The sequence below is a fragment of the Betta splendens genome, chromosome 8 (genome assembly GCF_900634795.4).
Source record: "Betta splendens chromosome 8, fBetSpl5.4, whole genome shotgun sequence".
NCBI classification, from domain to species: Eukaryota; Metazoa; Chordata; class Actinopteri; order Anabantiformes; family Osphronemidae; genus Betta; species Betta splendens.
Window position 1 is genome coordinate 7,129,427 of NC_040888.2, and position 24,727 is coordinate 7,154,153.

The 24,727-nt window shown below is 41.6% G+C and overlaps 2 protein-coding genes across 7 annotated transcripts; one reads left to right on the top strand and one right to left on the bottom strand.

Annotated features, from left to right (window-relative positions):
• The first annotated feature begins 459 nt into the window (after positions 1-459).
• camsap3 (calmodulin regulated spectrin-associated protein family, member 3) lies at positions 460-18,759 on the top strand. Of its 5 annotated transcripts, none has more exons than XM_029158849.3 (18): positions 460-987; positions 5,378-5,640; positions 10,084-10,224; positions 10,339-10,425; positions 10,771-10,803; positions 11,537-11,675; positions 11,751-11,890; positions 11,993-12,077; positions 12,170-12,212; positions 12,298-12,353; positions 12,602-12,674; positions 12,768-14,838; positions 14,946-15,070; positions 15,250-15,542; positions 15,636-15,729; positions 16,067-16,185; positions 16,284-16,402; positions 16,516-18,759. In XM_029158849.3, the coding sequence occupies exons 1-18, from the start codon at positions 855-857 to the stop codon at positions 16,813-16,815; spliced, it is 4,314 nt and encodes a 1,437-aa protein (XP_029014682.1). In that variant the 5' UTR covers positions 460-854; the 3' UTR covers positions 16,816-18,759. The 5 variants fall into 5 exon arrangements, with proteins under 5 accessions (XP_029014682.1, XP_029014685.1, XP_029014686.1 ...); XM_029158852.3 differs by having other exon boundaries at positions 12,638-12,674; XM_029158853.3 differs by having other exon boundaries at positions 12,641-12,674.
• nr5a5 (nuclear receptor subfamily 5, group A, member 5) lies at positions 18,572-23,693 on the bottom strand. Of its 2 annotated transcripts, none has more exons than XM_029160147.3 (7): positions 23,538-23,693; positions 23,106-23,221; positions 22,475-22,616; positions 21,506-22,230; positions 21,242-21,361; positions 21,008-21,155; positions 18,572-20,923 (listed from the first exon to the last, which is right to left on the bottom strand). In XM_029160147.3, the coding sequence occupies exons 1-7, from the start codon at positions 23,602-23,604 to the stop codon at positions 20,676-20,678; spliced, it is 1,566 nt and encodes a 521-aa protein (XP_029015980.1). In that variant the 5' UTR covers positions 23,605-23,693; the 3' UTR covers positions 18,572-20,675. The 2 variants fall into 2 exon arrangements, with proteins under 2 accessions (XP_029015980.1, XP_029015979.1); XM_029160146.3 differs by having other exon boundaries at positions 23,505-23,693.
• Positions 23,694-24,727: the final 1,034 nt, after the last annotated feature.

A 24,727-nucleotide genomic window follows, 5' to 3' on the forward strand; every position in this document is an offset into this window, starting at 1 on the left:
GAGGCACTCTTGAGATTTGTGTTTTCCATTGTTGTTGGAACACAAAAACTATTGGAAAAAAAGTTACCCCAGTCAAAATAATACAAGCAACAAATACCAATTTCCATTACTGATTTGGTTACAATGCTTTTCAATGTTTTGAAAGACACTATCATTAGAGTTTATACCTCATGTTAAAGTAGTTTCTACCTTTGTTGAGGCAAAGTAGACAATTCAGAAACTCCAAAACAAATAGTGGAATGTGAAAACGTACATGTAGTGTATTCTTACAAGCCTCACTGAAAACATTCCTTCTGCTGCACTGTTCTGTAAAGTGTTTCCCTTCAGGCGTTCACCTGTGTGGCTGCAGATGCACCTGTAGCTAAAGACAGCACGCCTCTGCCATTGCTGCGTTGACGCCGGGAGGTCCCGCCCCCCTTTTCCCAAGATGGATTTCCATTGGATGACGGAATCAGGCAGCGATGCCAGTGTGGAGCACCTGGTAGTCAGTCATCGGCGAGGCTCCCGGTGGAACTGCGTACGGTGAAGCGGCTTCACGGCAATGCGGATGAACGAGGGCAAAAATAAGAGGAAAAGTCCGCGTTTCTTTAAAAACCCGACAGGCTACTCCTTCAGTTGGTTGTAAGGTTTCATTTTACCGGGGCTTCGCTTGCAGGAACACACGGAAACGGACATTCACTGACTTGGAAACAGCTCTGGGGCGGATATTTTCCCGACAAAACGCGCACCCACATCCGTATTCCCAGCTCTGCCGTCCGGAACAGTCCACTTCAACGATGATTGCTTGAACACAATTACACTGTCCTGTAGCCCTTTTTTTCGCCGGCATTCTCGTCATTTTTCACGGGCTCGCTATGGTGGACGCTCCTGCCGCGAGGAAGACTTTTGTGGTCCCAGACATAAAGCCGTTGGATTTGTACGACTGCACCAAAGCCAAAATATGCGCAAGTGTCGGGTGGCTATTGGCAAAGTCCTACGGCAGTGCAGGTACGTGTTACGTCCGACTGCTTGGCCGCTGAGGCGAAACGGGACGCGGAGGTCGTTTGTGGACCACCACGCTGTTTATATTCTGTTGAACACTGAAGTAGAGGGGAGCCGCAGTATGTGTGTAGCTCAGCGTTTTTTCGGCACAAAGACCAGAATATGAAAGGGGGCCGCGCACTGGATGCGTTTTTCTGACTCTGACACATGTCATTTGTCCCCGCTGAATGGGTGGTCACGTTTTAGATATGTGTGTCTCGCAGAAACAGGCCTTCTCCCTAGGCCTTATCGCGATAACCTATTTTTGTGGTATTTCTAGCAGGCAGGCTTCAGTCAGAAATTGCAGGCTACAGGGTATGTTTTTGATCCGGTTACACAGACATGGTACATGAGGCGTAGATGGAGGAAGAGGAGGGGGGTCTCTTCAATGATCAACAAACCTAGAGAGGCGCTTGTGAGTAGGTGAGATGCAAACACACCGTCCAGAAGGTGTTAATTTTGCTGCTGCATGGAGCACATGTGTCATGAGAGCATGTCATATACTGTATCCTTGTTTTAGCCCAGATCCCACAAAGCCAAAAGACATTACACTGTCACATTTAATACATGTGTACACAATTTAAAACACTCACATTCCTGGCATGTGTATGTAAATCAGAGATAATGGTCAAGGTTTCAAGGCAGGATTAGTTTGTGGCCTGACCTCAGTTTCACAACCCCAGGCAGGTCCTGGATCCAGGAGTCCACGCACTGCAGCCTCGGTGTGCTCTGTTCAGCACCTCAGCCACACCCTCCGGTCAAAGTTAGTTAGTGCCATGTGGAAAATGAAAATGAAGAGTAAAATGGTGACGTTACATAGACTTCGTCTTGGTTATCTCCGTGGCCTTACTGATAGTTTCTTCTACGGTCGTTTTAGGACTGTATCTAGGTTGATATACTGTACATTGGATATCTATGAGTCAATAGGCGTTCTACCCATTTTGGCTGATTCATGCACCTCATCAGGCCTGTTCATTGTTTCTGTTTACCTTGCCATGAGCATGACTCATGCTGCCTTTGCATCTAAATGAGACCGGAATGTCTTGAAACCAACCTAGCACCCAAAAGATTCAAACCTTGTGTTTTAGCATGAAAGCTCCACCTAACCACACAGCTGGTCTGGCATGATGTTAATGTAGTACATCCTATCGGAGTTCCTGCTATTCCGCTAATCATTGTAACTATGGTGAGTCAACAAGAGACTAGGACCTCATGAGGATGTTGTCTTGCTACTATATTAATATTTACTCAAGAGACTGAACATGTTATTGGTAAGTTACATAAAAGTTCAATACACCTTGACACCCATTTTTCTCAAAACAATATGATCATTTATTTTAAACGAAATCACCTTGAATGCTATACAGGAAGGTCAACGTTGCAGAGCAATACACAAAGATCTGTTAGGAAGCCTCTAATTTGAGAATACCTGAGGGTATTCTGCACACATTGTCATTTCCATCCAGTGTTGCCCCATTTCTAGCCGCTCCATCTGTAATGGAAGTCCTGGGATAAAGATAAGTCGCTCCAGGTGTAGTGTTTATACTATGCTTTTTGTTATACAGGACTGTCAGATGTTGGGTCACTGATTAAAAGCATGTGCATGCACCTATATCAATTACAGCAACCGACTACTGTAGAGGCAGAGTTGAAGCACTTGGGTGGAAATCATTTCTTCCAGTATTTAGAAACTTTGTACAGTAACAGTGATAATGAAAATATTTTTTTTATATTGTCCTCAAACCTAGTGGTCACATGTAAGGTTTGGTGTTAACTTTGCCAGAATTTAGGCAACAGAACAGTACCTGCTTTGTTCAAAAAATGAGATTAGATAGTCATCTGTGTTTGATCCTTTCCACCACATGATGAGGATGTTTATAGCTATATTTTCCAAGGAACATGTAGAAGTTATATCCCTGTCAAAACATTTTTAATCCAGAGTTATTTATTTCATTAAATGTTGTCCTGCTTATCAGCAGCTCAGCAAAGAAACAGGCCAATAGTAACCAATGCCTAAGAAGTGAAATGGCTAATGGTGAAGTGTGAACGTTCCACTTGAGTGCGTACCTTGCACATGTCTCCTCCTCTGAGATCTTATGAATTATTTAATCCATGTCCAAGTACTAGTAATGAGCCCGAGGGTCTAGATTGTCAAATCGAATAGATTTTGCAAATTGCTCAGCCGCATTATTAAAAGAGAGAGCCCCTCGGTGCTCACGGTTACTGTGACAACCTTCATCACATGAAATCAAATGCTGATTGTTTCTCGTAAAGGGTGAAGGGGAACAGGTGGGTGGTAGACTCTTGTAAAACATTTTCTCCCCATACAGCTGGATTGTGTTTAATCTGTAAATGACTCCAGCCAACCTTTGATTAGGTTTGCTTCTGCTGCTGCGTCTGTTGATTATTGTGAAGCATGTGAGGAAATATGTGAGACATTACCAGCATGCTGGCTTAACCAGTCAATAAGGCGCAAGGACACGTGGCTCATGCTATCAGTTACTATCAAGCAACACAAGTGACTACAGATACAGTAGAAGCTTACACAGCTGGACTGAGTCCTGTCAGAATAAAGCTGCATGAGTACTATTTTAAGAGTTTATGAACTAACATTTCAATATTGTGCCTGCTCATCTGTTGCTGAAATCAGAGGCTCACATTTTTTTTTCAGTTGGGGCAAATACCCTGTTTGCTTTCCCCCAACACAGGAAGGCACGAGGTCAGGGTCAGCTTAAGAGCAGCTCCTGTAGGTTGAGTGTTTCAAGGATCAAAATCTCCTCAGTGCAGGGTAAATGTTTATTTGAGCGATCTCCTGCTCACCTATTATGATAATGAGCTAATGAACTTTGTGCACATTTGACTTGTGCCTTTTTTTCCTCAGACCAGTAGGTAAACAGTAACTGACCTATGAGAGTGTCAGGAGTGCTTCTCCAGTTTATGTAAGCCCTTGTGTTTTCATTTTAAATATGTCCCTGAAGGTGTACTCATGTCGCAGTCATGGTGGCTTTACATTGCTCTTTGCTTGTTCTTTGCAATGCTTAAGACTATCAGCTCATCTATGTTTTATGACCTCATAGTCTTTTGTAGTTTACAATATTTTTTAATGTTAGGTTTTGTACTTTATCCAGTAACTTTAGCTTTTTTTTTAATGTGCAGGTGCATAGTTTTGGAAAGCTGTTTATGCATTTGTAGCCTAGAATTTAAAACCACCACGTCAGTGTGATCTGCTCTACGTGAAACAAGGTCATCATTCATGGTCAGACTGTTTTATAGGGAAATGGGGCGTGATCTTCCTCTGCCATCTTACTGAACTGTGGTATTTGCATTCTGCTTTGCCTTTTGCAGAAGTTTAAATTTCTTTATACACATAATCATGGGATGACTTTCTTTTGTTTTATGTAACTTGTGAGGACCGCAACATTTAAAACAATGTTTGAGTGTAGTATTTTTGGCACATATTTCCTTTAAGCTGGACCAAATTGTCTCACCATGATGACTACAAATGTTAGAAAGAGAGCGAGCCATTGTCTTGCTGGGCGTTTTTTGGTTTTATTGTCAACTATACATCTTTATAATGATATAGCATAGTGACACCTCCCTTGTAATAACCTCTTTGTCTCTCTGTCTTAGTCACCATCATACTCTGCTTTTATTTTGTTCTTTCGTCTTACTAAACAAACTAGTATTAATAATGTGGTAAATGGTATTTTGGACACCTCAGCCCTTTTTTCCTTTTAAAGGAGTGACATATTTATCCTTGTGTGTTTGCACAGTGGCACAGGCTATTAAGTTTTCTGCTGGATCCAGAGAAGCCAGTTTCACATAAGGCGTGTCACGTGTGTGTTTCTCAAATAGTGTTTGCTCTTCTGGCTCTGTTTACAGAAAGACTAGTCAGTGCAGATAGTTTCAAAGTCTTCAGCTAGCAACTGTAGTGCTATGTTGCACAGTTAAGCAAGTGTTTTATTAAAGAAAGGAAGAAACAATTGACAGAGCATCCTGTAATCTGCAGATTGTAGCCACTGAGCTCATCATGCCCCACTGACCTTGATGATGCTCTGCTCAGTCATGGTTGTAGCTCTGCATTATCATTTGTCCAATTGAACATGGCAGAAAACAGCTTTCCATGCCAGCAGCTGTAAAACATGCTCACACCGATCTTAGAGGGAGCATTTACTAATGCGATATCCTCTTATTCTCAGAGCATTGAAAACTTAATTTTATTTGTGTCTCATGTTATGTTATGTTATGTCCTAAAATATTGTTTGGTAAATGCAGCATGCTTGTATTTGTTTGTTTTGTAATGTCACTTCTCCAGAAATGCATAACTCTTTGTATGTTTTTTTTTGTCTTTTGACAGAGAATGTCCCTGCAGAGCTGCGCGACCCTTTCTACTGTGACCAGTATGAACAGGAGCACCTTAAACCACCAGTCACTCGCCTTCTGCAGGGATCAGAGCTCTACTGCCGGGCTTATAGCCTCTTGCTGGAGGGGACTGGAGCCAAGGCGCAGCCTAAAGACTATGTTGACCTGCTGCAGCGCCTTTCTCAAGAAGGCATAGTTCCCAAAGACCAGGCTACGCCAGTGACTGATGCAGACCTTCGACACAAACCCATCAAAATGGTAAAGTTATGGTGCATATACACACTTCATGTTTTGTAAATAATAAAAAAAGAAGCTGTCAGCCTAAAGGGTTCCATCTCATATGATGCTTTAAGGCTCTAAAACCCGGGAGGCTGTAGAGAAGCAGACAGTGGGCTTAGTTGTTGATATAGGGGCATGTTTATGCTTTGATTTTAGGGATTAAAGGAGATCAAAACGACCCCCACTCATCCATCCCCGCCCCCATTCCTCTATGCTGCTCCAGCCAATCCCACAGGATGAGTGGATCCAGCTGCTAGCACTATGGCAGTCATGGTGACACTCGACTACTCTAATTCCAAGGTGTAACAGGGAGAGGGAGTCGGGATACAATAGATGGTCCAGTTGAGGACAATGGTTAAATAGTCCTGGTGAAACTTTAGATGCTGTGTTGAGAGAGTGTTGTGGACTGACTCAATGAGTTGAATCAAGAGAAACTGGTTTGTCCTCTTAGCATTGACAATAGACCTCTCTCTCTCTCTCTCTCTCTCTCTCTCTCTCTCTCTCTTTTTCTCAAACACACACTCTCTTGGTCTGATTCTCCCTTTTTCTCACTCTCCCTGCCACTGTCTATCCATCTACATGGAAAAACTATCTCCCTGTAATGACCTCTCGTTGTGCAGCCGCTTCAGGCTGCTCAAAAGCTTGTGAACTGTATATCCATAAACACAACAGTTAAAGACAGTTAACAAAGGTGCCTATTACAGAAAACGTAGTCAAACCTGCTATACTTGCATTCAACGAGGCTCTTCTCAGATAACTAGGGAATGCATCTGGCATTTGGAGCTATGGTTTCCAGATTTAACTACATGGAAGCGTGAGACCAAGGGGGGAACTGACTGAGTGTTGAGTGGCATGCAGTCACATAAAGTGCTCTTTCCCACACACCGCACTGTCTTAATTAAAGTATCGCATGGGGAAAAGTGACATATTTAAATGTCTTCGGGAGTAGTTTCAGTTTTAGTTCTCAAATCCCATACCGATTACAGAAACAGGTTTCCTATTTAGATGACACTTAAGGAATTGGTGTTCTCTTGAATGCTGACTGCATCCGGGCTACCTAAGTATATGTAAATACACTGATAGATATACAGGTAGATTGTATACTGTAAATCGATAGATGTGCACAGAAATGCATTAAAATGTAATATATCATCATTGGAACAGCAGCATATTGAGACAAGCATTCATGGTATTGCTAAGTGTGTTAGTCTGCGTTCCAGCATCAGCGATTCAGGTCAGATCATTAAACTCTGATTTTGGCTGTTATTGTTAATACAGTATTGCCATTTCCTGCTCTGGTACCGTGCTTTAGCCGCTGTCTGACATTAGATTGCTCTCTGAGCTCGCCTGCTGCTGACTACAGTGTGGCAAAACGGGGAAAGTGGGTCATGCTGCAGCAGCTTTAGAAGGATGGAGCATCAATGTGGGTCTTGGCCAGCTTTGGAGTAACAGCAATCTGCTGCAGCACTGCTGTATGTCAGAGCGTCACATATCCGTGTCAAACAAGACACTTGGATAGGAAGGTTATTAAAATCAATCTTTTTCTGTGGTGTTGTAGTCCAAGGTAGTAAAATACAGTATGCAATATTTCTTTCTTTTAAATGTGAGCTTAAAGTAGTAGTTTTAAATTTTTGGAGTTCAAACAAGTTCAGTATAACGTTCCTGTTTTGAAATTACTTTTTTGGTATCTCGTGAATCTCTGCCTGGTAGACATAGTTGTTTACACAATCATAACATTGTGTATTACTACAGTATGTTATCTGTCTTGGATAGTTGGAGTTAGTACATCCAAGTGCCTCCAAGCTTTTACCTGCTGTACTCTGATGCGTTCATCACATCCTACCAGCAAAGCTGTCCTTTTGACAGAAGCCCAGCCCCCACCACTCTTCAGATTGGGGACAAAGATCTGTGAAGATTACAGATAATCTGCTATGCAGACTGAACGTCATCATCCACGACTGGATGGTATGGAGGAGAAAACCACTGACTCATCATGCATCAACGTCACACTAAATTATTACATTGAAATACTAGATTATCCAAATATTATAAATATAGAATACATTAATCATTTTGCATTTGTTCCTACTAGCTGTAATAGAATTCTTTCTGATCCCCTGGTGGTTTTGCATGAGCACTGACACTGTCTCAAGTCAATCTGTTGTTTTGGCAGTTTTCTGGTCAAGTGAGCATCGGTCAGGGGCTTAGTTTAAAGTAGAAGTGGCAAACTTTCAGGTGCACTAATGGTCATCTTATTTTGTTTGTTGGCTATTCTGCCTCTGTGGGTCAGCTAATAAGTAGTAATTAAATGTACCACGTTTTTATTTTATTATTGTGGAAAGGTATTCAAACAAACAGTTTATTTGACTTAAACATCGTTCAGTTAATACACATGAATTCACATGTGCCTGATCCTCTTGTTTGCCTCTTTATGGGTAGGCACCAGGCAAAGTAAGGATTGGGGTTTAGTCGTATTTCAGACATAATCAGTTTTGCCTCAATCATAATCTCACGTAATAATCCACAATATACCTTTGCATTCTTTGTTTAATGCATTGTTGAAACGATTATGACTGGGCTCTAAGTATTCAAATTCATAGTTAGTTGACGCCAAGGTTTCCTCTCTCTGTCACGTCATTCGCTAACTGTTTGCAGGCTGAATGTTTTTAAGCCCAGTACTGGTGCTAAGCCAGGAGCATGGAGCAGTGCTGCGGTCAGACCCCAATGCATTGTGGGTCAGCTGGTTGGTTGTTATGGTGATCTGGCAGGCTCTGTGCTCTGTGTTCATGAGTTGCTCCTATTTTCTCCCTCATTAGGGAGCTTGGAGCTCTCCTGGGTCTGCAGTGGAAATCCAGTAGCAGCCCCCCTTTCTTCTTTCATTACCATATACTCTGCCCTCTCTCCTGTTCAGTGCTTCTCTTTCAGTCTCCTGTCACACTCTTATGGTACTTGCACTCGTGGGTCTCATGATAAGCCTTAATTGATAATTGAAAGTGCTGCGATCAGACAGATTGTGACTATATCTGAGAGGGTAAGGTCCTTTTTATTAGGTCATTCATCTTCCCTACCACATACGTTTCCAGCAAATGGATGAGCCATACAGAATCTCACAGCCCTGATCTTGGCATTAGCATCGGGGAGGGCAGGCCAGGCAGAACCACACATTTCAGTGACTGCCTGCAACACATCCACAGATAAGTCTTTGCTGGCATAACCTTCCCTGCCTGCCCAGGTCAGCGCTTCACATCAGGGTGTAGTAGGCTGACATGCAGAGAGGGATCATGTACACTGCAGGACTGCACTGCAGCCCACATCTGGGGCAACATGAAACGTTGGTGTAAGAATGTCTGTCTGGCCTCCAAAGTGGAATTTGTAAGTAGTAAAAGGGAACAGGCACTGGTTTGTACAGATTAGGCTCAAAACACAAGATTGGAGACTAAATGAGTGAAAGGAATGTGTTGTTTGCAACCTGCCTGTCCTCTGTTGGTCAGAAGTAATTATTATAACAAAGAACTTGTTGCAGTTAGTGGCACAGTAAGGATCGAGGGGCCCCAGTGCTTTTGTTTGATGCCAACTAACAGCAATACACAGAAAAGATGAGAATCACTCACATCTTGTTTTAGATTAAGACAAGTAGTGCAAAAGATACAAATGTTAACTTTATTTTTAATAAAACCCATCATTTTATTACTAACTTCATACAAAATCCACCTAAATATCTGAAGTATTTATAGAAATGTTATGGTTAAACAGATACATTACTTCTAGTTGTAGCTCAGTGTTTTGAATAGAGCCCAATTTCTAATCAGCTAACGGGTTTATAGAGCTAAGGCGCTCGCTCCAACTGAGCTGATAATATTGGTGGTGCATTTTAATTGGATCTGGTCATAAGAATGGGCTCAGTGATTCTCTAGCAACCACTAGTCTTTTTGATGTTGTACGCTTATAGGTTTTAAGTTGTCGGGACAGTTAATTTGTAGAAAACACTGCAGAGAAAGTGTAAAACACCAGTTGTTTTGTAAAATGAAGCTTATTACTTGATGTGCTGCATTTAAAATTTTATCAAACATTCTTTTGCATGACTCATAACATTACTGGGTAATGGAAAAGGGAAGGACAGCAGCTAAGAAATGAGACGCATGTAATCATGTTTCAGGCCCATATCCTTTTTAATGATTGAACAAGTATGAGTCCAAAGTTCTCCCACGTCTAGTGATGTTTGTTTATTTGCTGGGATCTTTCTGTTTCTGCTGACTCACAGATGGCTTCTGGTGACCTCTAGAGGAGGCTGTCGGTAAATAAAGAGAGAGCTGCTGTGAGGGGAGGTGATTCCTGTTGGCCAGTAAGCGGAGCTGACAGGGCTCAACTTTTACTTTAATTATCCTACATTTACCAATGCTTCTCTCTTCTCTGTACCAACAGAGTGCTCACCTGGCAGTGATCGATGCTCTTATGGTCGTGGAAGCTATGGAGACACTGGCTGCGGTGAAGAAAAGCGGCTCTGCAGAGTTGCTAGGTGCAGCTTCCAACTGGGAGGAAGCTTTGCTTCACTGGGTTAGTGGGGTAAGGAGCAAGCCAAGGATCAACAGTGCATGTTGCTCACTCAGGAAAGACTTGCCTAAGACTCTCATTCTTCAGACTTTGTAAAAAGAACATTTTTTTGTTTAATGATTTCAGTTGAACCAGAAACTTAGAGAGCATACTGAAGGAGCCCAGAATGACTCATCCCAGGCCATTACAGAGCCCCAACCTGTTCAGCCCTCTGTGAGTATTGCATTGCACGCCCAGTGTATTTGTACATGTTATTTCCAAACACATGATAATCTCACTAGGATTAGACATAGTGTTAAAACCACTCGTAATTGGATCATATGTTTTCTAATTTGCAGAGATTGCAGGTTTTCATTAAAATTTACTCGTTGACACAATACGACTGAGGCCAGTGTCATTACTTTGTCAGCAAGTTTGTCTTGTCATGCCAAAAACTGCTTTCATCACAACCCTTTCTCTTGTTTGTGTAGTTGCCCCACTGTAGGTGTAATAGCTCTCTTGTGCTCCTGTCCATTTCCTTGTCTTCCTCTCTTTGCTGTTCCTCCCTTATTCTGACAGTGTCCTACTCGCTGGTACTGGAAACTAGTTCCTGTAAGTCTCCTTTCTTCTTCTCCTTGACCTTCCCCCTTCATCTTTCCAGTGTCTCCATCAAATAAAAATAACTTTCTGCTTAGGTGTTTTTTCCATATGACATAAGAATGGCATCACGTGCACATTTGCATTCAGTTGCACGTGACGGCATGAATGTCATAGGGTGGGGCAGGGCAGGAGGGAAAGAAGCATTGTTTGTTGGCACACAAGTAATGCATGATCACGAGTACTCAAGCAGGTTACTGAAAGTACTAGGTGTAACTGGTTCCTCTGGTTGTCAGCATGGCAGAGGTGTGTGTTTGTGTGTGAATGGCTATGGACATGAGCACAGCAGGCTTCCAGTCTCAGCTGATAGTGTACTAAATCATACAGCAGTCAAAAGAACTTTGAGTTTCTCTCTCCCTTCTTGCTTCTCTCTTATCCAATCTTATCTCTGACAAAAATCTTCCACCTTTCTGTTCTAATTAACTTGTCTACATGTGTAATTTGTTCCATAAACAAACATTCTTTTGTTTACTGTACATTAGCATGATCATTTTTTTGTACTAATACTTACATTTACAATACAGTTCTTTTATAATATTTTGTTATTTCAAAGTGCATATTAACTATATAAAGTAAACACTATTCCTGGAACCGCTAAATCCTACGATGGACTTTTAATTAAATATGAAATATTTAGCATACACACATTTTCAAGTTCATGCTGTCTTGTTTATTTTTTATGTTTTAGCTCCGCTACAGAAAGGATAAAATTCAATCCAAACAAAAACCCATCTTTCCAGTGGTGAATGAAGTCAGTGACTTGTCCAGTGGTTGCGCCGTTGCTGCTGTCATACATTACTACTGCCCTGGCCTTCTAAGGCTTGAAGGTACCAACAAGCATTATACTCTTCAGGTTTTGGTGATTTAGTGGCTGGTATAACACTTTTTCCTCTTTCTTTAAGATGTCTGCATGAAGGATTCTTTGACTGTACCAGAGAGTCTGTTTAACCTGCAGTTCATCCGTGAATTCTGTGACAGCTGTTTGAAGAGCTGCTGTCACTTGGCACTAGAGGATATGCTATACACACCACATCAACTCAAGGTACTTGTAATTACCCGTAAATTACTAGTCAACTGATCTGCAAATAAAAAAAATAGGAACTGTTTTGTTTTATTAATTTCCAATTCTGTCTGATTCTTTAAGTTCAACATTCTGAGCTTCCTAGCGGAGCTGCTTAAGTGGTTTGAAGTACGAAGGCCAGACTTTGTTCAAACAATAGATATGTTAGGTAGGTTATAAAGCTTTGCTTGGTAAACACTGATCAATGTGACCAGTAAGTTCATAATATAAAACACCTGGTTGATATTCTTTGTTTGTTAGGTGGATCTGCACCAGTTACGCCAAGTAGTTTGAGTGGCAGCAGGTACAGATACTTTTCTGATATAATTTGGGCATATATTTGACCAAAGCCTTTGTTTAACTTGAAGGTTTGTTTATCTTCCTTTCAGTACTTCCCCCTCTATCTTCAAGAAGCCGTTTCTACCCATCTCTTCCTCTGTGTCAGGTGAGATTGTTGTCATTACAGCAAGCTTCAGTATTTGCATAGTTTTCATATTCACTGTGCTTCACCTTTTTCCTTGTATGTTTTTTTAGTTGTGACTTTGGTGTTGTGTGTCAATCTTGTTTTCTAGTTTCTGTATGATATTTGACGTTTCTGTGATGTGTTTTTTTAAATAATAAATATTCTTTGGTTGAATTGTGCGTCTTGTGTTGTGTGCATGGCATTAAATGTCTGTGTCCCATTGTACTCAGGATCTTTGACTCAGTCTACCTCAATGTCTCATATAGAAGGAGTTGGAAAAACATGGGGCAAGAAACCTCTCAGGTAAGTCCTTCATATTCAGCCTTGAAGTTTCTTTTGAAGTTGTGTTTTATTTTTAGTTATGTTTTTAATACCCACCTGTTATCTTCTACTTAGCCGACCCTTGTCAGCTGTATCCTTCAGCATTCCTTTTGGTCTGGACAGTGATGTGGACATTGTAATGGGTAACCCTGTAATAACCCGCTCTGTGAGCTCAGACCAACTCAACCCAGTAGGCCAAAACATGAGTCGGGTTCCCTACACCCCTCCTGAAGACCTCAGTCACTTGCTAAACAAAGTCCCTGCTCCTAATGGTCCACAGAGAGCTTCCTGGTCAACCCAAGTACCCAGTATTCCAAGGCTGGCTGAGGAGAGTGACATTCCAGAGGGTGAAGCAGGAGAGGTGCCTACCATTGAACAGGCTCTCCAAATTATCCATAACGACAGCAAAATGGAACCTCGTTTACACCCTGATGGTGCCCCTGATGGCTTCTACCTCCACTCTCCTGATGACCCTGCTAGTTCGAGACATAAAGGCAACTCCTCATCACCCACACACATTAGCAGCTCTGCCCCTACACGCTCAGGAATAATGTACCGGGCCACAGAGGGTCGCACCAGGAACACCTCTGAATGCTCAAGAGATGACGACTCAGTTTTGAGAGATGGCAGTGTGGACTCGGATGCGTCAGAAGACTTACCCAAGTTCCAGTCGACTCCAGCTACAATGTCTAATGGAGCAGATCCTGGCAAGGATCATGGGAAAGAGGTTTCTGACAGTGGTGTAAAGATGACCAGCTTTGCCGAACGCAAAAAGAAACAGATAATGGATTCTCCGAAAGCCGGCGATTCCTCTTCCCCTCATATGACCACTTGGGCACAAAAGTCAGAGGAAAGCCCCAGCAAGAACCCACAACTTAATAATGATATGTCTGAGTTGGGAGCCCGGCTTGAAGAAAAGCGCAAGGCCATTGAAGCCCAGAAGAAACGTATTGAGGCCATTTTTGCAAAGCACCGTCAAAGGCTAGGGAAAAGTGCCTTTATACAGTTAAAGAAGGATCAGCGTGACGATGAAGGGGAAGGAGCAGATGGCCGTGTCAGCACATCATCCACAGAAGAGGACCTCTCCCATTTGACACTTGAAGATCGGTTAGCTCGTATGGAGGAAGAAGAGGAGCAGGAACCAGGGGAGCAGTGTCCTTCGGGGGAGGATGAGGCCAAAAGAGGACTTCAGCTCAACAAAGTCAGTCAATCCAAAGAAAAGGCAGATACGCCAGGTGGTAAAGCAGTGGCTCCACTAGGGGACTATAATAATGCTGTATCAAAGCTGACTGCAGCTCTTAGCTCACTCCAAATTGACATGCAGCGACTGACTGAACAGCAGAACCAGCTAATTAAGACAAAACCTGCGTCTTCCAGCAACAAATCCTGGGTCATTCCAGCCAGCCCTAAAACCCCCACCTCAGCTCCGTCTGCTGCACGTTTGTCTAGAGAAAGCACTCGAGATTTAAGTTCAGTTTCTTCATCTCCATCACCATCCCATAGAACCACAAACCACATCACTCCTCCTAAGTCTCCTCAGGTTCATCGTAGAGCTCGTTCTGTACCCCCTAAAAGCCCCAAACATCAAAATCGGCCCTCAGATGTTAGGGTCTCAAATCTGTCAAGGGTTCTCAACCCACCTCAGAATGTAGACAGAATACCTCACCTTCGTCGCGTAAATCCTTGGCAATCCCAAGTCCAGACTTCATCCTCATTCTCCATTGGTGACTCTGCCAGCCTGGATGACCTCCGTTCAACTGGATCCACTCCTGTCCCCCCGCTAACACTGACACCTACGCCAGCTCCTCGTCCGACCACAGAAGACAACCTGTCAGAGATGGGCTCCAATGATGAGCAGAGTATTTTTAGCATGGACCTCGAGCCAGGGCCCTCACATGGTCCTGGTGCTAAGAAAGACGGGTTTGCCGGTGGGGGCTGCAGCTCTGGTGCCCCGTCAGAATGCTCCTTTGAGAGCGATACCCCTGCAGGGATGTTGAATGGCAAGCGTAATAGCTTGATAGAGATCTCACTGTCTTCACTGCAAGGAGATGGTGAAGCAGAGGATCAAGTACCTGATGCCTTCTCTGACTCGATGAGTGACCTGACAGAACCTGACACAAAAGGAGGTGTTGGGTTCTTTTTCAAGGTATGTGTCTTTTTATGACAACTCTACTTGACTTTCTAAGTTTTTCTTAGTGTTGTGCATTCATGCTTTTTTTTAATAAAATATTTTAATAATTTTTTTGTCTGAAGGATGAAACTGAGCGGACAGAGGATGAGATGGCCCAACGACGAGCAGCTTTGCTGGAAAAACAGCAGAAGAGAGCAGAAGAGATGAAGCGACGCAAAGCTGAGCAGGAAAAGGAAAAAGAGTCAAAGTGAGAACCTTTCATTTTAAACTATCTATAACCAAATAAAGACTGAAGAATCAAGAATACAACTGGACAATGAAAAAAAAAACAGTCTGAAATTGTTAAAATATCCAATTTGAAAAAGCTGATGTTACAAGAAACCAATTTTAATGTCAATTACTGATTATTTTTGTAATACCTTATAGCAAGCCTCAGTGGATGATCATCGAGGGCTGGGGGAATAAGAGTGAAGAGAGACCACAGACACCAGGGACCCCTCCCGCATCACGCACTCCTCCGGCAGAGGGGACCCCCCATCGCAGAGGGGACTTTACAAGGCAGGAGTATGAATTAAGACAGCAGCTGAAGCTCATGGAAAACTTGGGAAAAGTTTCAAAACCGAAGCCTACCACAGTTCGTGACGTCAAGAAGCAAAGATCTGCATCTGTGTTTAGAGATGACTCTGCCCTCTCTCGTAGCCCTGCTAAGGGTTTATTGGGTAAATAGTTACACCCTCTGTCTGACTTATCCCACTACACACTTCTGTATGTATTGATATGATTCTATCCTGAATATAACTTTGGTCACCTAGGCACCAAGCTCAACAAAGTGTACTCCCACTCCACCATGAATTTGTCGTCTATGGCTAATGACTCTGGAGGCCTGACGGTCAGAAAGTCTCCCAGGTAACCTGCAGCTGTTGCTTTTTAAGAAATGCAGGCTTGGAAATTGGAGGCACATGTAGTAATTTAGCTAAAACGAAATTAAGATTTATAAGAAGTGTGTTTTACAATATATTAATAGTTGAAGGCTAAAGCTGCAACACATTGCTTAAAAACTTACAGGACATAAATTACATATCAAAGCTACAATTCCTTGGAATATACAGTCAATTTCTTACTTAGCCATTTTCTGTATGCAATAATTGTCTCCCCTAATCAATGACACTGAACACTGATATTTACTTGTACACACAGTCAAGGTCTGACTTTTCTCACTAAAATCCTTTTTGTCTCCTCCTAGCCGTTCACATTCTCCTTCCCGGCTAATGTCACCGGGTCGAACAGGTGGTCGGAATGGAGAGAAGGACTGGGAGAATGGTTCCACTATTTCCTCCCCGGCCTCAATCCCAGAATACACAGGTCAGTTATATGTTGCTAACTTATGTTCATACTGTAAGTATAATTTCTTACAGCATTTTATTTTTGCATTTGACTTTTAAATGTGCTGTGTCTTACAGGACCAAAGTTGTACAAGGAGCCTAGCTTTAAGTCCAACAAGTTCATTATCCATAATGCTATCACGCGTTGCTGCATGGCTGGCAAGGTCAACGAACCACAAAAAAACAAGATTGTAGAGGTAAGCCATGCTGCTGTGTCATAGTCCAACAGAGAGCTTCTACCTAACTAGGCATTAAGTCACTGTTGATGGCTGTGTCTTATTTGTATTTTTATTCTTCCCTTTCCTACCAGGAAATGGAGAAGAGCTCGGCCAATCACTTCCTCATCCTCTTCAGAGATGCCAGCTGTCAATTCAGAGCAGTTTACACCATGAATCCTGAAACGGAGGAGATGGTCAGACTCACTGGAATTGGCCCTCGCGTCATCACTCTTGAGATGGTGGAGTCAATTTACAAGTACAGCTCTGACCGCAAGCAGTTCACCGTCATCCCGTCCAAAACCATGTCCATGAGTGTCGATGCCTTCACAATCCCGGGTCACTTTTGGCAAAAACGCCCGGGAACTCCGAAGAAGCTTGGCACCCCAAAATAAAGACATATGCAGGATGGATAGATTCTACCATTCAGGGAACTGACCTGACTCCTAATGGGCTACATTTTGGCCAATGAGGCACTTCATGTTTTTCTTTTTTTTACCAGGTGAACTAACAGTGGACAATATGACTGAGCTATCAGTCTGGACCCCTGCAACAATCCTGTAAACTACATGCCAAATGAAATGGCCATCACTCAGTCATTCAGCCTGTGAGGTTACGATAGTTATTTTTTTCTGATTGGCTCTGCCTGTTCTACCTAGATTGTATTGTAATGTAACTAGCTCTGTTAGAATGAAGAATTTTCTTTCCTTTGCACCCTGACTCCCCATGCCTTGCCTTACCCTGCCCATAGAGTCATTTTTGGACTCTAAGGTAAGCAGGAGAGGCGACAACCATACTGCCTTTTCCCACAAAACAGCATTTTGGGCCAGAGTAGTAATTCCTCCCTCCATTTGCTTTCCCTTTTTTGCTGCCTTTTCTGTGTTTTCCAGGGCTTTCTCTTCTTCTTCAGTCCACTGAGAGTAATAGCTCAGTTCTCAGTTGTGATTGATCTCAGCTGAAAATTAATAGCAGGTTACACAGTTCTCATGAATGTAGGGCACGTACTAACCACTGTTTTCAATCAGGGGTCTTTCTTTACCCAGGAACAGAAAATACCATTATAGGTTCATCTTTGCGCTGCACTGACAGTGCTCCCTGTGCCCCCACAGTTCATGCACTCCACTCTAACTCTTCGCTTGGGGACATCTGGATGTTTTTATACTATTTCAACATGTTTTTGCTGGATAATCAGCCTTTGGAAGCTGCAAAAAGAATAAAATTCATGTGACATTTAATTTTGCTTTGTCATTTTCAACATGCGGGGAAATCAAATGTTGACTGAGCTTGAAAATACAAAACAATACTGGAAACACGAAGGAGGGCTTACTATTTATCATTACTTGGACACGACTATGTGCAAATGATAATTCTGATTTAATATATACTGAATGCTAATTACTTAGAATTTTTTGACAATGATTTGTAAGTTGTTCTTTGTAAGCTATGAATAAGCTAGACTGCTGCTTAAGCATTAGGGAGATGTATGTTTGAGATGAGAAAGTGTGAATGAGTAGAAATAGTCAAACAGCTGAATTGTTGAAAACCAACAGTAGGGTTTAATAAATCCTTCAGGCCACTAAGAGTCTGCTTCCTGTATGATTCCCTGTTTCAATTAACTGTATGTTTCTTAATCAAGGCTCTTTCTGGGCTGTAACAGCCCTTATCTTTCTCACATGTTTGTAAAGACTCTTATGTATAATTTGGTGAATGTACAATGCCAAACTGTTCTTCTTTTCCATGTCCACAATATAAACACTTGAACCTGCTGCAGTGCACATGGGTTGTGATCAAGTCAATATCTCCACATAATCTGTGGAAAGTTGGCCGCCTTCTCTTCCTTCCAAGACTTTAGCACTAACACAGCTGTCTTGGTGCAGCGTCCTCTTTCCGAACACTGCTGAAAATATTCCAGTACAGATGTGCACATTGTTGGGAGCAACAGTTATAATGGTAATTTAATGTGTGTGTGTGTGTGTGCGTTTGGGTGGGAGCGCACATGAAGTTAGTGGATGTTTGTATTTATGTGTTTGTAAGGAGTAGAACGTGGTAGTTCATCACTTCTTTTTGATTCTGTGCAATTCCCCCCAAACATCGCCCAGAGGTGTATTTATTTGGTTTGCATTAGTTGGTGCATTTGACATTTTCTTTCAGTTTCTTTTTTTTTCATTTTTCATTTATTTTGATAAGGTGTTTAGTCACTCATTCATTTCATAGACATTGTTGACCATGTTTTCATTCTGTTTTTTTCATCAAATCTGTGCCAGCACATTATGAACGTTGCTTTAATGAATAGACTACCCTTTGCAACTGGACCACAAATAAAAATCCTTTTTAAGTCATCATATGCTTTTTAAATTTTATTTCTATTTTCATTTACCATTTACATTAACACAGACACAGTTTTAAGACCGTACAGCTTGGGAAAGTTGTGCTGCAAATACGGTGAATCTGCTAAAGTGAGACTAATTTGTAATAAATGCTTTTGAGCTTTTTTGAGTGTACATATAAAACCAAAATACATTAATGCGTTTTTTTTGACAACATACTGCACTATTACATTTTTTTCATCCTATATTATACTGTGTCACTTTTTTTCACTCCATACTAAACTATGGAACCTATTTGACAACAAACTATACTATGGCACTTTTTAACCAAATACTATAGTATTTGTTTTTATAACGTACTATACTATAACATCACCTATTGTACTATGACACTTTTGTCACCCTACAATATACAATGGCACTTTTTTCACCACATACATTTCTATGGCACATAGAATCACCCCAAGCCATCTTTTCATGACACACTATAGCATGACACTTTTTTAACTTATACAACAATACAGTCCTTTTTCACCCCATACTGTACTATTGCATTCTTTTCACCTCATAACCCTTTATTCACCCTATACTTACTAGGGCACTTCTTTCATCCCATACAGTATTATGACACTTTTTTCACCTAATAGTATACTCTATTATATAATCATAATATATAATAACATATATATATATAATTTTCTTTTTTCTATGACATGCTTTACTCTGGTACTTTTACTTTTGCACTGGTACAACACAGTCGCACTTTTTTGACAGCATACTATATTGTGGGACCCCCACCCCTTTCATTATATTATGGCATTTTTCACCCAAAAATATTCAAAGGCATATTTTTGGCATTATTACCACTCCACACAAGACTTTGGCACTTCTTTCAATTAGCACAGTGATATAACCAATCTTAAAAAGAGACAAGGTCAGTTAGGAGTGCACGGTGACACCCATCAACCAGGAACTACGGTCAGTGACATGATACATCTGGAGTATGAAATTTACCTCGGGCACCATGGACACACTTTCCACTCCAATGTCTCTCATCATTTTGACAGCATGTTTTTTGAGGACATACTATACTATGACACTTTTTACATCACATAATATAGTAAGGCATGTTTTTTACAACATATTATAATATCACACTTTTTTCACTACATACTATACTACGATCTGTTTATGATTACTGTCTTATGACTGGGACTATGTTATAACACTTTTTTTACACACTATTCACTATACACTTTACCACATAATGTAATAAGACCAATTGTTTGCAGGTTGGAAGTGACTCCTCATAGGAGAAAAAATTTGTGGCTTCCAGTTAACTTTTCTCAGCCTGAAGAATCCACCTGGATAGGTGGTGAATTGTTTCCACTGAAAAGAAGAAGTCATGAAGGCTTGTCTCAATCTCCTACATACTATACTATGACAGAGTGATTTTTGCTAAATATCATACTATAGCACTTTTTACTATTCTATATATATGACATAAGGTATATTATATATACTAAAATAGTATATATATATTTTTGATGACACACTATACTATGACATAACCCCATACTATACTATGACTTGGCATAGTAAAACATATTTTTGCTCACATACTATGCTATGACACTATGGTACTATACTTACCTTACCTTTATTACATATTACACTATGACACTGGTTTTGCCACATACTATACTAAAGCATATTTTTGATGACATACACTACCTTCTGACATTTTCAATTACATACTATTCTAAGGCTTGTTTTTGACAACATAATATACCACATATAACACTTATTTCTTGACACACCATACTGTATTCTTGGTACAGTCATCACAAGTACAAAGGACAATTGGATGCGAAAGGCACATTTAGGTGCAGAAAGTCATAGCAAAAAACATGGACCACTGTCAGTTCTCAGTTGTGTTTGGTGTGAAGCATCTCAGTAATCAGAGAATTGCAGGGCAAATCTCCCTGAAGATGCCGCTGGTACAAATACTCCTCCACCTGCAAGCTAATGCTACGTACTTCAGGTAGACGGAGCAGCAGTTGGCCAAACTTGTCTGAGTGTCCGGGGTGAATTTGTATTGTGTGTTCCATCAAGGCCTTGTTGACCCTCTCTTGAGTCTGCTCTACCTGCCTGCGGCTCTGCACGGATTTCACATCTAGACCAAACACATGACTATGAACATACAAACAATTACTCAACTTCAGCATCAACATAAAAAATTTTATTATAAAATGCTCACCAGGATTGAATAACACCAGGTATTTAAGACAGACAAACTCATGTCTGTCTAACTGGAGTGCCTTAAGTTTAGACACAAGGTCTTGCGTTCTTGATACTAGGTTGCTTAGTGTCACTCCTGCCTGAGAGATGATCGTTGACACCTCAATCTGAGGGAAATAATAATATTACATGTGTTTATTATTGAATTTCCAGAAAATATAATGCGTTTGGTGCTGTTAAATTTAACTTTTACCTGTTGTCCTGTGACCAGATATATGCAGCTCTCCTTGCCATAGGTCACCTGCCTACAGAGGTGATCCAGAACAAGTAGCTCACTCCAACAGCTTTGCAGCAGAACCATCTGGTCCTCCACCTTTAGAAACCATGAGAAAAGATGGTTTGTCAATCAGTACATGATGAAGAGTTACAGATTCAGGTCTGCTTGTGGAACAAATTATTTATCGACTGCAAAATTATTGGTTTAACACTGCTATTACATGCGTTCATTAGTGATCACCTTGAGTTCCTTGAAGAGTGCACTGTTCCTTGCCCACTCCACGAGCCCAAACAGAGTCTGGTCAGCCATTTTGCACATGATGCTAAACGTATTCAAGCAGTCATGCTTGCCTCGGCTGGCCTGTTCTTTCTGCAGGCTGGCTAGAACCTTTGCACACAGCTGGCTCTCATCCTGCTCTCCCTCCATGAGCCGGCTCAGGAAGTTGGTTGTGAGAGTGGCTGATGAGAGAGTGTCTTGGGTTTTGCTGGAGGTTTGAGAGGGTGGTGTGGTTACGTTCGTTGAGCAGGGCGATGGTGCTTGTATGGTTCTGGGTGCGAATGGGTTATTTGCAATAGGCTGTGCTGTGTAGTTTGCAGGAACCAGGCTGTTGCACAAAGGCATTTCTCTTTTCTCCTGGATAAATCCAGGAAATGTGCGGTAGTGCAGTCCAGAGAAGGGAAGGGATGGAGTTGTGAGGACCATGTCCTCACTCATAGACATGGATGCACCTGACTGCCCCATGTGGGACTGATGAAAAACAGCAGGAGATAAAGATGGGCTTGGAGGACTGCTTGTTTTGTGAAAGTCATTTGGAGCTGTGGGCTGATGTGTTGTTGTAGCTTCCATCTTTATCCTGAAGGGGGCAGTGTTCACCTGGGGATACATCTGCTGTTTCATTTGCCTGTATCGTCGATACAGAGGGCCAAATTTATTCCTGCCACCTCTCATACGATCTGCTCTTACAGCTGTTGATAGGAGATTAAACAAATGGTCAAAGTTTACTACGACGAGACAGTGCCAGAGATCACTGGGTTGGTACTATGCCTACTCCACAATGAGACAGGAGATTAGCACTGTAATACAGTCATCATAAATAATGTGGGTCATTGCAGGCAGATCCACTTTATGACTTCTTAGATAAAAGTATGCATGTGCGATCATGCGATCTGTTTTTGGGTGGGCACATTTTGGAGTGAGGGATGAGTTTACCTTCTCGTTTCATGCCCACTGCCAAGCACTTCTGGAAACGGCAGAACGGACAACGTTTTCTCTGGGAGAGGTTCATGGGGCAGCTCTGTTGTTCTGCACAAGTGTAATGCTTGTTATTCTGCACTGAGCGTTTAAAAAATCCCTGCAAGGGCAAAAGAGAATGGAATGCTGTTGTTTCATCCTGAATGCTTATCCTAAATGTTTATTCAGTATTAGCCACAACAATACAATTGCTTGGAGATCATACTGTACTTTCTCACATTCTCCCATTTCTTTTACTAATTTTCAGCGCAGGTAACATTTTATTTGAGGAATACCACTTCCTTCTGCAACGGGCTTAAAGAACGCAACAATGATGGACCCCACCAGGCTTGCAATTATGCTGCAATCTGACCCAGCTGGGCTACGCATAGACTGACACTCACTCACCCACACCTACAAGCAATTTAGAGTCTCTAGATAACTTGATTGAATGTCTTTAGACTGTGGTAGGAAGCTGGAAAGACGCGGGAAGAGCATACAAACGTCACACAAACCCCAGGAATCAAACCCCAAGTCCTTCTTGTTGTGAGGCAAGCGTATATGGTGGGGTAGTGGTTGGCGGTAGTGTTGCATATCATGTATTTCCTACCTTGCAACTTTCACAGGTGAGCAGTCCATAGTGGTATCCTGACACTTTGTCTCCGCAAACAGGACAGCTCTCCTCTGCCCCTTGTCTGCCATCTGGTTCTGCCTTTAGCTCCTGAGCTGAAGAATGATTTCACAATAATTAGTACATGAAAATGAGATCAAGGCTTGAATGATTTCAGCCGTTTTATCTCTGCTGCATTGCATTTGCTTTTTTAAAAACTCTATATACTTGGCTGTTGAGAGACAAAATGATTTGTGCACCTGCTCATAGATTGAACAGAAATCAGCATACCCAAATGAAAAACTCCTACACAGCAACAAACTTCTGACTACTTTTTCTTTTGCATGTGGGTTTTCTCTAGCTATAATTCCACTATCTACCCTTCCATCAAGCACTCACATGTTGATGGTCCTTCCAAGTTTATTTGATCACCTGTGTAGTTGTCAGAGTCGGAGACCAAAGACTGAGGTGACCGTGGGTGATAACCAGATAAGTCCATGGTAGCTGTGGGAAGTTAATCTGCCTTGATATTCATTGCCGCTCAGATCAGGACACCAGAGACACAGGAAAGAGTGTCAAGCTGCCCCAACAGCCCCGGTGGACTGATGACTGTTAGAGGCCCACAAGCGGACTTTGATCTGTAGTGAGTGTCATAAAACCGCTCCTGATTGGCACTCCTACCCAGTCATTCAGTCAGCAAGCGCGCTAACCAATCAGAAAAGCATAATTACATCTGTAACATTTGCAAAATGTATAAAAAAAGTCTCAAAAATGAATGTAAACATGCAATAAAAGGTTCCTTCAATCAACTTCTAAGTAGAATTTTACTGTTGTAGCTGAAAGAGGTGGAGCACGTTGTAACTACTTTCACTGGAATCCAGTCAAGAAAGTCATGACAGTGGATCCCAACCTACAGTAGAAGTGGGATTCATCCAAAGACCCACAAAATACTTTTTGTAACAAAACGACATGAATGAAAAGGAAAACAAAGAATAAATAAAATCCAGCTCCACAGAATTATAATTCATTAAAAATGTTCAAAATCACTGATTGCAACTTGCATCAGATGAAATTAGGGATCTAGCTACATCAGAGTCTGGGAGCGACTGCTTTAAACTGACTAGTAAACGGTAATGGTGGTATTCAGTGGCTTAGCTGATACATTACTGATACTGATATCTCTTCTGAGGTAAGTTTCTTAAGTGGGTAAAATGTAAATTTACAGTAAGGTTTTTGTTCTTATGTAATATTATCCCACCTGCAGAATCACAGTTTTTGATTATATTTAACACATTCCCAGCCAGTGACTAAGTGATAACGCGTTACTTAACAGCCTAAATAGCACAGACAGACTTTGATGAAGCTCACTGTGACGTCAAAGCGATAGGGAGGCAGTTCAAGGGTGGATGGTTATGACACCTGCACATTAGCTTGTAAATGGATTATGACATTCATCAATAAAACTAGTCTTTTTTGTTTTCTGTTATCTGTTCAGTTTTGACTTTATTCTCTCTCACGACCTGGCCATGAAATTAAACATTTTCAACAATATTTCATGCATGTTACGGAAACGTGTGCATACTTGAGTAGTCTTTTTGACTTAGTGGTGCCATCTGGTGGTA

Bases quoted from the DNA above. Each gene is read 5' to 3' on its own strand.
- camsap3 (XM_029158849.3), top strand. From the start codon at position 855: ATGGTGGACGCTCCTGCCGCGAGGAAGACTTTTGTGGTCCCAGACATA. The intron at 5,641-10,083 runs GTAAAGTTATGG...CTGTACCAACAG, and splicing joins GACACAAACCCATCAAAATG to AGTGCTCACCTGGCAGTGAT. The intron at 10,225-10,338 runs GTAAGGAGCAAG...TAATGATTTCAG, and splicing joins TGCTTCACTGGGTTAGTGGG to TTGAACCAGAAACTTAGAGA.
- nr5a5 (XM_029160146.3), bottom strand. From the start codon at position 23,604: ATGGACTTATCTGGTTATCACCCACGGTCACCTCAGTCTTTGGTCTCC. The intron at 23,222-23,504 runs GTGAGTGCTTGA...ATCATTCTTCAG, and splicing joins CTTGGAAGGACCATCAACAT to CTCAGGAGCTAAAGGCAGAA. The intron at 22,617-23,105 runs GTAGGAAATACA...TTGCCCTTGCAG, and splicing joins TCACCTGTGAAAGTTGCAAG to GGATTTTTTAAACGCTCAGT.